This window comes from Drosophila subobscura, chromosome A, assembly GCF_008121235.1.
Source record: "Drosophila subobscura isolate 14011-0131.10 chromosome A, UCBerk_Dsub_1.0, whole genome shotgun sequence".
NCBI classification, from domain to species: domain Eukaryota; kingdom Metazoa; phylum Arthropoda; class Insecta; order Diptera; family Drosophilidae; genus Drosophila; species Drosophila subobscura.
This window is the reverse complement of record NC_048530.1, coordinates 8,938,146-8,954,092: the sequence shown is the minus strand read 5'-3', so window position 1 is coordinate 8,954,092 and position 15,947 is coordinate 8,938,146. Positions and strand designations below refer to the sequence as shown.

At 38.3% G+C, this 15,947-nt stretch overlaps 2 protein-coding genes across 6 annotated transcripts; one reads left to right on the top strand and one right to left on the bottom strand.

Moving 5' to 3' along the window:
• Positions 1–237: 237 nt before the first annotated feature.
• On the bottom strand, positions 238–2,916 carry LOC117893336 (pre-rRNA 2'-O-ribose RNA methyltransferase FTSJ3). Its single transcript, XM_034799929.1, has 2 exons — positions 971–2,916; positions 238–895 (listed from the first exon to the last, which is right to left on the bottom strand). The coding sequence occupies exons 1-2, from the start codon at positions 2,835–2,837 to the stop codon at positions 306–308; spliced, it is 2,457 nt and encodes an 818-aa protein (XP_034655820.1). The 5' UTR covers positions 2,838–2,916; the 3' UTR covers positions 238–305.
• A 1,030-nt stretch (positions 2,917–3,946) lies between these two features.
• LOC117898925 (protein tramtrack, beta isoform) lies at positions 3,947–11,050 on the top strand. Of its 5 annotated transcripts, none has more exons than XM_034808664.1 (4): positions 3,948–4,421; positions 6,772–7,466; positions 7,542–7,689; positions 9,429–11,050. In XM_034808664.1, the coding sequence occupies exons 2-4, from the start codon at positions 6,839–6,841 to the stop codon at positions 10,087–10,089; spliced, it is 1,437 nt and encodes a 478-aa protein (XP_034664555.1). In that variant the 5' UTR covers positions 3,948–4,421; positions 6,772–6,838; the 3' UTR covers positions 10,090–11,050. The 5 variants fall into 5 exon arrangements, with proteins under 5 accessions (XP_034664563.1, XP_034664555.1, XP_034664547.1 ...); XM_034808656.1 differs by having other exon boundaries at positions 7,536–7,689; XM_034808647.1 differs by having other exon boundaries at positions 6,772–7,689; positions 9,429–9,847; positions 9,908–11,050.
• Positions 11,051–15,947: the final 4,897 nt, after the last annotated feature.

The following is a 15,947-nucleotide window of genomic DNA, read 5'->3' as shown; positions in this document are numbered from 1 at the left end:
TATTAATTAATCCCATACACACTTGTACAGACACCGTATGTACATAGCTGCGAAACATACAAAAAATACATAAAATGTTTGGTCAACATTTTGACTTTACATCTTTAACTTTCTTAAAAGTGTTTTCATCCGTTTTTCTTCTTTTTTTAACAAGGAGATATATAAGTACTGTAATCAGAAAATCTGTGAGGTAATATTGATTGCTCAATCAATCAACCAATTAAATCAAAGCTGTGCTTTCAGTTGTAGTATGTACTAAGTGGCGTTTTATTTCTGGTTACATTTAATTGTTCAAATTGAATCTTTCACCGTTTTCCTTTTCCAGTTTTACCCCCCTTTTTTTGGCGTTTCTTTATAGCCACTGCAGAGCGTTTATCCTTCTTCTCTCGCGGATCTACGACACGATAGCGACCTTTCACACCAGCTGGGCGACTTGCCCGACGAGACGCTGTGTGCTTTTTAGCCACAACGTAGGTAATCTCCTTTTTCTTCTCTTCAGCTTTCTTATATACCTTTTTCAGTTGTTTTGCCTTCTCATGGGTTGAGGCGTCGGCGTTTTCCATTATCTTTTCGGCCATTTTCTTTGCCTTGGCCATACGCTTTGAGGAACGACGCTTCTTTCTTGCCTTTGCCTCCATTACCTTTTTAATGGGGCGAACATTTAACTCCTGGACCTTGCGTTGGTATTCTTCGGTAAGCTCTTGAGGCACTGGCTGGGCCATAGTCATGTGTTCTTGTTCATCCTGCGTGAACCAAACTGGAAGGTTTTCATCGTTAAAAGCATAACGGTTCCAGGCTGCATCAATAAGGTCACGTTGTGTTTTCTTTCCGCGAATCAAAAGCGCACCAAGAGCTAGCTCATTTTCTGTCAAACGTACCTTCTTCGATTTAGGCTCTGAAATTATAATATTGCCAAATAAAATTTTAATGAGTATTATTACTAAATTATGGATGTATAGTCAACACCAACCTTTGGACATATCTGCAGAAACATTATCATCTTTGAGAAGCTCTTCAGAATCTGAATCAGAGTCATCTGAGCTGCTGTCCTTCGTCTCGATTTCGTGTCGGGCACGTCGCTTAGCCTTCTTGCCCAGGAGAGCCTGTCCATTTGTGTCACCGCTGAGGGTGCTCTCACCGAGAAGAGAGACTCCCTTAAGATTATACTCCTTGGCCATATTTTTCAGATCATAGTTTTCCTCATCGTCGTCCGATGCAATGTTTTGGAGATTATCCTTCTCGTACCAAAGCTGTACGCGCTGTTGCCTCTTGGTGTCCTTGTCACGGAAATCACTTGACTTTATGAGCGGATGCTCCTCGTGTGTTTTCTTTCCTTTGCCAACTTTAACAGTGTCTTCGCCATCGTCGCTTAGGCCCAAACCTTGCTCATCATTCACCATCTCATCGCTGTCTTCATCATCACTTGATGCGTTCTCTTCGTCGCTTTCATAGTTACCATCGTCATCCATTTTCTTGTCATCCTTGTCATATTTTTTGTACTTGGGCAACTTTTCAGCCTCTTTACCCTCTTCTTCTACATCGAAGTCAGGGCTAACATCGAGGAACCTATCCAACTCACCAGCAGAGTCAATAACTTTCAGATCAAAAATTTCGTGACCAGTTTCCTCCACAGGCCCGTCATCTCCCTTTATAACCATATTGAGGTTCATCTTTTCGTGAAGTTTTGCCTTGGCCTTGAGCGTCTTCTTTCGCTTCCGCTTAAGCTCTTTTTGCTCCTCGGCTGTCAACGTTCTGATCTGTTCTTGTAGTTCAAGATCTTCAATTTCCTCTAATTCTGTTTGCGTTAGTTGTTTGGGTATTGTTTCCTCTGCTTCTTGTTCCTCGATAACTGCCGCAGTTTCATCCTTAAAAAAACTATCTTTAACAGCTTTCCACCACAATACAAGACCTTTAATATCCTTGCGACCCAAAACCTTAAGGTCCTTACAGCACTCTAGAATCTCAGGAGTAGTTTTCTTGTGATTGGCAATACGATCGTCATCAATGCGTATGGATCCTACACCTTGGAGGGCAGAAAGAGCATTTTCTGCTTTCATAAACTCTGTAGCCGATAAATTGGTTCTCAATGATAAGTCCTGCTCACTGTAGCCCTCGGCCTTGATGCGTTTTTGTCTCTCGGGGTGCAGAAGGCTATTTTTCTTCTTGTTCTCGAGGTCGAGCTCCTCGAACACATACTTGCTGTCGAGCAGGCGGGGGTCGATAATGTCGGGGGCTAGATATTCCTGGCAGACCACGAATATCTCGGCTGACTCCTTACGGGATGCACTTGGTTTGGTGGCATGCACCTTTTTGAAGAGCTGCTTGAGCACCCAAAGCAGTGCGTTGTAGTCCTTGGAGCGGAAAACTTTGGTTACAAACCAACCTCCGCCGCGAAGAAACTGGGTGGTCAGCTTGAGGGCATTAAGAGTTAGGCAGATCTGCTGATAAGAATCATAAAGCCAATTACGACCCACGTTGGGGGCACCGTCATGAAGGACAACATCGGCCTTCCACGATTGCAACTCCTTAGTCAATGATTGACGACACTTTTCCGTTGTAATGTCCTCTACTAAGCCAATACAGCCTGCAATGGGCCGTATGGGGAAGAGGTCAACGCCAATTACAATGCTGGAGACTGGCATATTTTGTTTGGCCACTTGCATCCATCCTCCAGGAGCTGCACATAGATCTAAGCAAACTTGCGACTGTTGGAGGAATCCGAACTTGCGATTTAGCTGTATCAATTTAAAAGCGGCACGGGATCTGAAACCTGTTTCCTTGGCAAGTTGGTAAAATTTATCCTTCCTTGTCTTTCCTACTTTCGTTTTCTTGCCCATTTTGCTTTATTTTATTTGTTGGTTGCTGTATGGTACAAAACCAAGATCCCACGTGCTATTACTTGTATGTTATGTTTTTAATAGAGATGGACCATAAATATATCGATAGCTGGTGTACCTGTCAGGATGGCGTCGCAACGCCAGTGTATGGAAGTATGGAATTAATACTAAGTGACTTCGCGTGAGATTTTTTTTTCTTTTAAATGGAAAGCAGACCCAGGGAATTTATACCAAGCGACTAAGACAAATAAATACTATGCTTATTAGTTCTAGTTTTCGAGATCAAGGAGAAGAAACAAGCAAGAAATATCGAACTTTAAAATTATGTAAGTGGTACTCAATTCAAAGGTAGATTTCAGGGAAAGTTTAGGGATATATATTGATGCGAATTTTTTCATACATTTTTTCATTGATGTATGTATATAACATGGTAAAAAAGTAAAGTGTAAATAAATCCCATTCTCCATTTTGATGACATTTTGATGGATGGAGGTAATAATTGGTTTCGCTTAGAAGTCTGTTTTATGGTTTAAGTTATATTTTCTAGGTACCCAGACGGAATATAAAGAGTACCATCAAATACCCTATGTTTTTTTAGTATTCATTGGCCAGCTAGCAAATAGTTTTCGCTCAAAATAATGTTTTATCAGTTTCAGTTAGCTGTAGCCTGATAGCTACAGCCTGAGTGTTCGAGTTTCCCAGCTAAACTAATACCACCTATATTTACAAGGGTCCAAACGCTTCGAGCAATAGGCAGTTCTAGAATAAATTTTAGCTTGGCTGCAGACAAGCCATTTTTTTAAATTTTGCTTCACGGCAGATAGTCGATGGCTGATATGTCGGCAAGAGCACGCAGAAGAACTATAACGCAAACAAAGAACACTTAGTTTATATGGAAGAGTTCAAATTTGATTTGGTTGATAAAATATACCGGCAGCGATATAATTCTTATCGACTCTCTTGAATGTTTATATCGAATAGTGCTATCGTTCAGTTTTTGAACGAAATTGTGAGAAATATTGCATCGACCAAATGTCCTAACGCCTTTTTCAAATAACGCTGGCTAAAAATAAAGTTGGCAGCACGATTGCAGTCTAATATAAATTTATTAGTTTAAATTCAAAAATAAAATCGAAGGGGTATTTGGCCATTTAGATAAGATTGCCACCGGCCATATGAACGATTTAAAAATATGTGGTTCTCTTTGGAAAATAATTGCCAGGCCAGATTGGCACTACATTGAAAGAAAATGGTTTAATCGGATGAAATAAAAACGCGCGTTGGATACATTCGATTTCCATAACTTTAACACATTAAAACATTTTATTTTTGTGACGTGCTGGTTAGTTTTTGTGAAAAATCAATACATGAATGTTTTTTGTGTACTTGAGTGCTTAAGAGTTTGCAGCAAGTTTGTTAAACAAAAGTACTTCGTTGACGCTAGCTCACGCGCACAGGATACCACAGTCCGCGGGGGAGGTCTGCAACACAAAGCGCCACTTTTAACTTTTGCTTTCTACAAAAAGTAAACGCCAGCAATTTTGCATTATTAACTCAAGGCAAAACTTAATACTCTGCACACAGGTATGGATTTGTTTATTTTTAATACATACATATTTACATTCAGTATGCATATGTACATATGTAGATGATCTATGCATGTAATGTAAATATGTTTCTTTACCACATCCTTTGTATTAAGTAAAGCGGTAGAAACTACAAATAAATCAATACATTTGTAGTTATAAATCCACAAATATTTATAAATGTTAATATTATATGCGTACATATGTCTGTGATAACTGCATAAATATTTCATTTCCTTGTACAAAGTTACCCGACTCCGACTGTAAACATTGAACATAGCCTCAAATTGCGGTGTCTTATTTTACTTTTATTATTCTTGGAAATACTTGTGACATATGTACATATGTATGTATGTATTAATGAAAATACATATGCATATAATTTTTGTATATTACTTACATATATGTAGTGTGCAACATCTATGCTCACACATGTGCAAAGATGTACATATCTACATACATATGTATGTACATATGTAGTTGCTGTTGGTGGCGGATTTTTGCTCCTTCAAAACAAATTGAATGCTAAATCGAGTACCGGGTATAAAAACCAGAGTACTTGCTATCACGCCAACTTCATATGTATGTATGTACATACATATGTGCTTTTCCCTGTTTCAAAATTATTGATATGTGAACAAACAGAATTGGTAATATTTTGTGTATGGATGCATTCATGTATCGTACATCGTAGAATTTTGGATGTTTTTATCAAAATCACCATACGCTCAGAAACACATGCATACTTACATATGTATGTACATATGTAAATAAAGAAATATAAAAAATTCTTCGTCCGGGTGTCTATTTCTATGCAAAACTAGTCAATTTGTAATGTTAAATACTTATGAACATATTTATGGATGTACATACATACATAAATACATATGTACTATAGAACGGCATTGTGTGATTTCTAAAAGGCTCAAATAAAATCGCTCAGCGTTGATGGATACACACTTGCATGACCACATACATATGTATGTTCACTGTCGATTTTAAATCAAGCAAGACATTCCTTCGTATGGCGTCGCTGAGTTTATTGTTTGTGTGTTTCTTCGGCACTACATTATGATTATGAGTAAAAACGCAATGAGCACCCAAAAGAATTTTTGATGTAAGCCGTAATTCTCTTCGGCTGGGATTTCTCAGGTTCGGCTCACTTCGGGTCGAATTAGTCGGCTGCGCATCTATGTATATTTGTTACCTCATTCACATGATAGAAGAGCGTGACGCGTACGAACGCGTCTCACAACGTTCTCCCTCTTTGTATTTAAGAACCTTTGAAATATGTTATTTTTCTGATGTAGTTATTTTTCTTCACAAGCTGATAAATGAAGCTATATGTAATTCGGGCCCAACAAATTTTAAGTTATAGTTTACCGTCTTGAACACATTAAGCTTTCAGCTCAGAAAAAGTTAACAAAAACATATTTACATATTTATGTATTTCTTGGGATTAATTTGATAGGTTTTTGATAGGTACAGTTAGTTGTAAAAATTGATGGATAAACGGCTAAGGTTTAGCCCAGCTCCTGAGCTTTTTTAGCAGCGTAGCTTGCGATCTATTTAATAATAAAGCGATGATTTTATACCAGGTACTCGAAGAGTTAAAGGAGTATACATTTTTGCTCGAAGCAATGTGCGTAACGAAAAGAAGGAAACTGTTCCGACCCTATATAATATATACGTACATATTTATGTACATACAATATTCTTGATCATCATCAATAGCCGAGTCTAAATACATTAATATGTGTTTGATATGAACAATCTTTTTATGCAAAGCATTAAAATATACACTTGTGAGATAGTTATAAGTGCAGGGAATATTTTAGTCGAGCTCAAGTAAAAGCCATGATTGTTTTGTTCAAGGAAAAAATCCATTCGAATGGTACTCGGTATAGCTAAGATCTAACTTGTATATGCTTCTTCTTCCTCACTTATTCGTATTGTCTGTCATTGAAAGCCCGTGCAAGCATCACGAACTCGCAAATATGATCACGACGCTTTCTCGGTAGGCCGCTGTTATTAGACGGAACTCTAATACATATACATATACCGACTGAGTACCGGGTATAAAAGTAGAGTCGCTCTTGAAGGCGACTCACACCGTTCCTCTTCGTTTACCATTATAAGGGAAGATTCTTTCCCTAGAAAACCTTAATTAGTTAAACATTAAACCCCAAATCCATTAGATTAACCAGGTTTAGGTTATTTTTGGTTTACACTAATTGATGCGAAGTCCATTGTATTAGTGGTATCCACAAATCGGGGATCACACCCACTCAATCACGGTTTATGCTTAACTCTGGATTTAAATTTATGCAATATTCATTTTGTTACAGGTTAAAAAGGATACAAATCTGGTACAAACAACAAACTACAAAGGTTGGTGAGTTGAGGTTAAGCAAAATGAACGCTGTTACTCAGGAATTTTGCGTGCGCTGGAACAGCCATCTTGGTAGTATTGGAGCCGCTTTTCCACAGCTATTAGCCGGTCAAAGATTTGTTGATGTTACACTGGCCTGTGAAGGTCATCAGTTACATTGTCACCGTCTAGTGCTAGCCGCATGTTCCACATACTTTGAAGCCATTCTGGCGGAAAACCCCTGTAAGCATCCCGTTATAATTTTACCAGGAGAGATCAAGCTATGGGAGATTCAGGCGCTAGTAGATTTCATGTACAAGGGAGAGGTAAATGTCACACAGGCCGGCCTGGGCCAGTTGCTTCGATGTGCCGAACAGCTCCGAATACGCGGTCTATACGGGTCAGAGGCGGCAATAAACTACAATCAGCTTCAACAGATGCGGAAGGAAACTGTCATGGACGTAGCCCCAGTCATCACGAGACTTAATAATATTGACGTGAACGTGACTGAAACTGAAGATGCAGCCACAAATTCAACCGCCTCAATTACTACTTCGACCACGCAAGCACAGACAGCCAAACAGCACCAGCACCAACAAGAACAACTAGCTCTGCAGCAGCAGCAGCAGCAGCAGCACAAGGAACTGCGTCAACGTCAGCAAGCAAATGGTGGTAATACCCTGCAGTTACAGAAAACTCATAAGCATTATCTACAAAAGTCTCTAAATACCGCCACCTCAGCAACAGCTTCCAACAACTCAAATGTACCGACCGAAGACGAGTCTGCGGATGATGCCTCTAATATCTGGAACACATATAATGATCATTGCGATGACTATAGCTTATCCGCAACAGCTGAAAAAAACAAAACACAGACGTTCCTCCTTCAGACAAGGTTTGTGATTAATTATGCTATAATTAAAATATTATAATTGTTATAATTCTAGGCCTTTTATGTATATGTTTTGACTCATAGTGAAAGATCAATGGAATATCGTTCAAATGGGTTAATTATGTTTTTAATACACGGCACTCGAAGAGATAACGGGTATATATGGATGTACATAGACATAAATCAATCTCTGTATCCGAGTCTATCTCTGGTCCGCCTGTCCGTCGTGATGAGCGCCTAGTACACGGAGACTATAAGAGCTAGAGCAACCAATTTTTTCATTCAGACTGCTGTGATATCACACGGTTAGAATGGGTATTTTAAAATCAAACGCTTGAGACGCTTCCTACGCGTCACAACTTTTAAACCCGGCACTCAGTACTACATCTGCACCTTAGCGTTTATTTGTCAAATTTTACATTTTTTCTTCATCTGTCATCTACATCAACAACACTACTCATGCCAACACGCTCCTTTAGCTCGCCACCCTCCCTTAGAGACACACACTGCAGAGTCAGGGCAGAGACGCGGAAGAGACGCGGCAGAGACGCGGCAGAGACGCAGCAGAGACGGAGGCAGAGACGTGTCAGAGGTAGAGGCCGCACACTGCGCGAGGCAGAGTGTGAATGAGAGAATGTGCAAAAAACAAATATAAGCTGCGGGACGGGATGGGTTTAGCCACTGCAAATTAATTTCTTCATTGTGACCATAATCGGATCCCAATTGATATGGTGATCTGATAGATATGGCCATTCCCTACGGAATGGCGTTTTTAGTTTTCTTTTATCTTCAAAATTGTAGATTTGGGAGGTTTTCGCCCTTTTGCGTGGGCGGAAGGGGGCGGGACTCATTTTTTAAATATACTTGTAAGAGTGTGAGCAAACAGAAGTCTGGATGCAAAATTTGGTGGCTCTAGCTTTTATGGTCTCTGAGATCCAGGCGATCAGATTGTTCCAACTTGAAGCATCAACGGATCCATTAGAAACTCTTCTTGTTAGATATACCGCTGAATAAAAGTATTTCAAAATGTAAGAAAAAATCTTTCATAAAGTCGGGTACTTGCTCCCATCCCCAGATGGTTAACATAAATTCATTCAAATTAACTTAATAGGTGAAGATAAAGATAAAGTCAATGCATACACAAATGCAATCAGCCACAACTTAGAAGCTGAACGCGATCTTCTGATAAGAAATTTATGTGCAATGTAGTGGACGCAACGATTTTGACTGGACCGTTTAAAGATGAAGATTTTCCAACATTCCACATTCCCAATTCCAATCCAATGTTGTTGTTTTAAAGTGAACGAGGATTGCTTTTGACGCGGTCAACTTTATTTTGCTGGTTTCCGTGTCGGTAAGCCAGTTAGACTTTATATCAACACAGAAAACGGAAAAACCAAAAGTATTGTATACATTCCTACTCAAATGCGAATACACATGAACTTAAGTCCGAAATTAATCATAAAACGAGAATGTCACAGCGAACGTTGTATTGTCACGCTACCATCGCGCTTTGTATCTTCTTGTCAAAGTACGATTTATATGTACGGACTGGTTTTTCAAATAAATTAAGTTATTGTGTTATATTGGCCGAATCTCTAACCAGCGGCAGTAAAAGACTGATTGAGGTTTGTTCATAAATCTAAGTGCAAAATATGAAATAAGATATTGAACGCTAAGAATAGACATCACTGCTCATAACAATTTTTTGATAAAAAACTAATTTTATATTTATTTTATAGGTCCCAACAGCAGATACAGCTTCAGTCACAAAATTTGGACACCACCATCGAAGACGATCACAATTATGTGGCTGCTCATGATGCAGACAATGAAAGCAGCGTAGCCCAAATTGCAAGCAGCGGGAGCGGCCTTTCCCTTAGCTTCGATTCAGACACGCCTGCCAATATATCGGCAGGCATCATGCATAGTTCAATCGATAGCTACACCTCATATAAGCGTGTTCGACGTTCGGAGGCCTCGTTAGCACAAGCGGCCAAATGTGTTTCAAAGGGCGAAACATTCCAAACAGTCAGCAATATGTTCAATATTCCCGTATCTACTATTCGTTTCTATATGGCGCGAAAAGGCATTCTTCCGAAGCGAAAACGCGGGCGTGGTGCTTCTCATGCGGGAAATTCATTTACAACAGCGAACGCAGGTTCGCTTTCGACTCAAAATGCTGGCACAGCACATCACCTGTCTCAAAATATGCCTTTAGATACTGTACTTAAGAGCGGCATTTCAAACGCGAGCGGAAGCAATAGTCCAGAGGCGGTAACGGCAACTTTAAATTTACCGTCCACAGATATAGGCACAACAGCGGCTGGAATGCCTTTCCATCACCTTAGCGATGCGTCGACTTTCAAACTGAGCGAGCAGCATCAATTAAATATGATCTAACCACGCTCCTTGCCTTTCTTTAGCTTGACATTAATGCAGATATAGTTTGAGAATCGAGGGTTTTCAAACGCTTTATTTTGTGTAATATGGTAGATGGTTGTATGGATGGGATGGATAGTAAACCTAAAATTTGTATGACGTCTGGTAGAGCAAACGTATGCCGACTAGTTTTCTGTGCTTCTTACACTCATCATAAAAAAAACCCATGTTCAAGACAGGAAGATTCCATTTCAGATCGTGGTTATTTTTTATAAAAATTGTACTTGATCCAGGAAGATATTAATTAATATTGATAGAACGCTATTCTCATTATAAATTTGCTATTAAGAATTTCCAGCTTTTCCTTTATAGTATTAGCAGTCAGTGGGGCCTAGGTTAGTATTTTGCAAATCTCATTTTGCATATTATAATTAAATAACAAAAAAGACTTCTTATTTAATTAGTGCATTTACAACGAGGCGACTTTCTAGATGTTGTAATCATATGCAATCATCGTTCTATAAGTTTTAAGTAAGATTTTGAACTGTCTATTCTTATTCGAATATTTTACTTTCATCACTCGGCTATATCCCATGATATAGATAGTAAGTTATGTTGAGGTTCCTTATGACTCAGACTTCTGTTTATAAGTTCAATGCTGATATTAATAGTTTTGTGCAATATTGCATTTATTGGATATCAATTTAAGTTTTCATGAAAAAAGACACCGATTAATTATAATAATTATTCCATTAAAACTCACATAAATTCCGTCAATTTTTTTTAATGGTATTTACAAAGGTTTCTTTGTCAGTTACAAACGCATCAGAAAATTAATTCATACAAATGTTTTAAAACTGTAATTATGTAAATAAGTTAAGTATAACTTGTAAAAAACTCAAACTAGTTGCAAACTATTCAGCTTAGGTTTAGTTTTGGGTAAACAAAAATGTTAATAAATAAATTCCCCATTTTAGTTGAATGCACAGTTGGTATTTAATATACATACCTGGTACTCGCACTGTTTATGGATATTTTAGTTTTGCATAACGCACAAAATGAAAAGATTCCGACCCCATATTCTTGATCAGAAGTAATAGCCGATAGCCGAGTCGATATAGCCATGTCTGTCCGTCCGTGTTGTTGAGAACCTAGATCTCGAGTTACCAAACTTTTTATCCAGCTTTCCCTGTGACATCACACTCTCACAAGTTTATTTCAAAGCGTGAAGAGAGCGTAAAGAGTGAAAATCTCTGGCACCCACCTTATCTAGCAGATTGCGTTTCTGAAAAAATATATGTATTTCCTCGCGAAGATGTGGCGTAGTGGGGCCTAGCTGAAAAGGATTAAAAGTTCTTTCTCAATTATCTCAATAAATTTGAATTAATGAAAATATCTATCGTTCAAAATTGGTTCTTTATTAAAAAAAAAAAAAAAACCGTGATTTGGTTACTGTGCATATAATTTTTATACCCGGTTCTCGAAGAGTAACAAGGGTATATTGTATTTGTGCGGATAACGGTTGTATGTAACGCACAGAAGGAAACGTTTCCGACCCCATAAAGTATATATATTTTTGATCAGCATCAATAGCCGAGTCGATTGAGCCATGTCTGTCTGTCCGTCTGTCCGTCCGTCCGTCTGTCCGTCTTGTTTGTCGGCTAGTTCTCAGAGACTATAAGAGTTAGAGCCACCAAATTTTGGCACCAGACTGCTGTATGCTCACACTGAAACCAGTGTATTTCAAAAATGAGCCCCGCCCCCTTCCGCCCCCGCAAAAGGGCGAAAACCTCCCTACAATTTTGAAGATAACAGAAAACTAAAAACGCCATTCCGTAGGGAATGACCATATCTATCAGATCACCAAATTGGGATCCGATTGGATCATTATTATAGCCACAATGAAGAAATTAATTTTCAGTGGCCAAACCCACCCCGTTCCGCAGCTTATAGCAGCACACTCTGCTTCGCGCAGTTTATGGCCTTTGCCCCTGACACGTCTCTGCCGCTGCCTCTGCCGCGACTCTGCCCTGACTCTGCAAAGTGTGTCTCTAGGGGAGGGTGGCGAGCTAAAGGAGCGTGATGGCATGAGTAGTGTTGTTGATGTAGATGACAGATGAAGAAAAAATTTAAAATTTGACAAATTACCGCTAAGTTGCAGATGTAGTACTGAGTGCCGGGTATAAAAGTTGTGACGCGTAAGAAGCGTCTCACACGTCCCTTCTCGTTTTCACTCGGAATTCGAAGAGCCGACCTTTTGTATCTTGTGTGTACCCGGTACTCGAAGAGTAAATAGGGTATATTGTATTTGTGGTCGAAAGTGGATGTATGTAACGCACAGAAGAATCCGGGTTGCTGGGAATTCACTCTGTTTAGAGTTTATTTTAAAATTTCGCCCTTCCCCCTTCCGCACCCACAAAGGAAAATATCACAACTTCGAAGATAAGAGAAAACTAAAACTAAAAACGCAGTTCCTTATAAAATGGCCATATCTATCAGCTCGCCGAATAGGGATCAGATTGGATCATTATTATGGCCAGAATGATGGCTTTGCATATTCTTGCTCATTCTTGCTCGCTCGCACACTTTGCCTTGTGCAGGGTTTGGCTCTGCGGAAGAGTGGCTGCTAAAAAGGCGTGTTTGTGTGAGTAGTGATGTAGATGTAAATTACAGATGTATAAAAACTGTTAAATGTAAAAAAAAAACAAAAAAAATCATAAGGTTACATATGTGTTATACTAAGGTAACATGCATACAAATGTACATACATATTTACTGACTGAGTACCGGGTGTAAAAGTTGTGACGCGTACAAAGCGTCTCAAGTTCCGCCTCTTTTTTTTTTTTGTGGCGATGGGATGAATTAAGCCGAAATCGAAATTATTTACCATTTCTTCTACAGTTTTTAGACTTTTGTTTGTTAGTCGCATTAATTATTAGCGTATTCAATATCGAATTTTTTAGCAAGCAAACCACATTTTAATGTAGTCCATTTACTTATATACAGACATATGTGTAATTTATTATAAGAAGTTCTTGTTAATATTCTATTTCTTTTTTAATTTAGCCATTTGAATAACTTTAAAATTTTACTACTGCGCATACAGTCTTACAAATTAATTTTTGTCATGTGCAAGTACATTCAATAGTTTTCATTGTATTTATTTCCATACTCGTACAAAACCGGACTTTATTATTTGTATATAACATGACTGTAATCATTTTGTTGACCTGATGAAATGTATATATTCTTTATAAATATCAAAGACTCAAGCTATCCATGTTTTCCCGTTTAGAGTCGACCTCTCGCAGACTAAAAGGTCTAAAACAGCCAAAATGCCAAACAGAGAAAACCCTTCGTCATAAATTTCAAAGATAGGAAACTTTAACTGGTCACAGTAACATAATGATGCACTCTACCAATATTAGTAGTCAAATAATTGTTAAAAAATGAAGAAACTAAGATCCCGTGCAAAATGCAAAGCATTGCAAACGAAAATTATGTGAATTCAAAGTTTTGATACCTCATGTCCTGTTCTTGTCAGAAAGTGGTTAGAATAGCGATAACCTGTTGAATTGTAGTAATTCTATGTATTTCGTAGGCAAGAAATAATATTAATGGTGTGGAAGGCGACTGCAGGGTTCTCCTCGTTGTTACACTTGTCATTATTATTTTTCACGTCAAAAAGGAAACGTCTGCGATCCTATGAAGTATCTAATTCCTTGATATATACATATATCGGCATCCGAAATTTTTAATATATCTAAAAATAGTCCAACCAATTTAAAATTGATATTTGATGTGTTTCAAACTTTTGCCAAATCAAATCACGAGAAAATTAAAATATTTTGAGCATGAAAAACATGCTAAATTATATTTTATTTTTATAATTTTTGAAAAGATAATAATTCCAAAATGCATAGACATAAGTTTTATTTATCTTCAGGCTCAGTGATCCGAGCCGGAACACTTTTGCCATATACATATACATATGTATGTAGATACAATGCCAGAACGATTGATATTTTTTTTGATTATACATAAGTATATTCAGAAAAACAAACATTATTTATACTTTAAGTTCAAATTTCGTGATTGCTTTTAAACTAACGTATACAGTAGTCATTGATTAAGTCATATAAAATGTGTGTATTAATATAATACATGCTTACGGACATTTACTGAGTACATAATTTTTATACATATGTAAAAAAAAACAGTTTCTTAGATAAGCAACACAAACAAAATCAAATGAGTTAAAATTCTGTAAAATATAAAAATGCCGAACAATAGAAAATAAAATTGAATAAAAATTATATCTTGAATTTGCTAATATGTTTTTCACGTAATTAAATGTTTTTAAATTCAAATACACTTTCAGAAGGACTAAAATAACAATTTTACGATTCACAATTCACATTTCAATTTCCCGGGCACACTTATATCGTTGGAAAACAGCGACAATAAATTGGAAGTTCACTCAAAGCTGAGAATTTTATGCACAGCAAACAAGCGAAGGTACACCGGCGGATCCGAGTAAATCCAAGTGCGACCCAACCAACGCGATTAGAACTTTTCCGACAAAAGGCATAAGAGGCTTCCAGGCATAGTATACGTGACAACGCAAGGCAGAGCCACCGCTTGTGGTGAGTAGACAAGAAGGCCGAACCCATTGTGTTCGCAGCTGTGCGTGGCAAACAAGGATCTGGCCGTGTACCGTGCGTGAGCTATGTAAGTCGAACGCATAGCCGTAGCACAAGTGAGACCACAACTGACGGAAACAAGTTTGTAGTAGCCAATATGACCATCCCTAAGGTACCAATAAAGATCCTATTAAAAGTGCTTGATCGTAACCAGTGCATTACTTACTTTTAATATAAATTCGTTGCCACGAGCTCTTCGCCCGAAGAGCCAGCCAAATTTGTATGGCTGCCTTTTAAGTTTCATATTGCGCTACAATTGCTTCATTACGAACTTTGTCGGAGCGAGTCGTCACCTAAGCGCTCTGCGGAGGGCGATCGAGGAGCTGGGGGACGCAGTTCGAGGATTCGAGTCAAGTCTGCAAAGAACCTACTCCTACAGGCGGTGGGCAGCACGCTTTTGACCGCAGAAGAGCTCGTAGCAGTTTTCGTCGGGATCGAGGCCGTCAGGAACTCCAGGCCGCTAGAAACTCTCAGCCAGGACTCAAGCGACGGCTAGGCACTCACGCCCGTGCACCTGCTGACAGGCGGGTATCAAATTAATTTAATTAATTAATTTAAATTAATCAACCCTCTGATGATTTTACGTATCAGTCTCAGGATCCTTGAACTCTTCTGATAAGTCACGGAATAGCAAAGTTGCTAAGCCTACGAGATTTTTGCCGTTCTCTGAATGGATACGTTGTGGACAGCCTCATGTTGAATACTGGAATACTTACTGAGTGCAGGGTGTAAAAGTAGAGTCGCGTATGAAGGCGATTCACAACGTTCCTCATTGTTTTGCTGCATCTGCTATCTATAGAACAAGACGCCTTGTTATCTCGCCCCCTACACTCTACGTAATATTATAATAAAGAGTAAAATATTGTGAGTACTGTCAAATATTCAAATGGATTAAGATTTCAAGAAGTCTTGTTAGTCTTTTAAGCAGAGAATGGTGAATAAATAAGAAAACTCCCAAAATCAAAAAAAGACTAATGTGATGTTGTACATTAAAGAATGTTAAAACTATTTGTTGATGTAGTGTGTGAAAAAAATTTTAAAATATCACTTTCGGAGTTCTAACAAGTACATTTAAGTAAAGCCAAAAACAGTCTAAGGAGACCGAGAAAGCTGTTTCATCATATTTATGATCATTTTTACAGAATTTTATGTTTATAAGAGAGTTTGTTTTGTTCT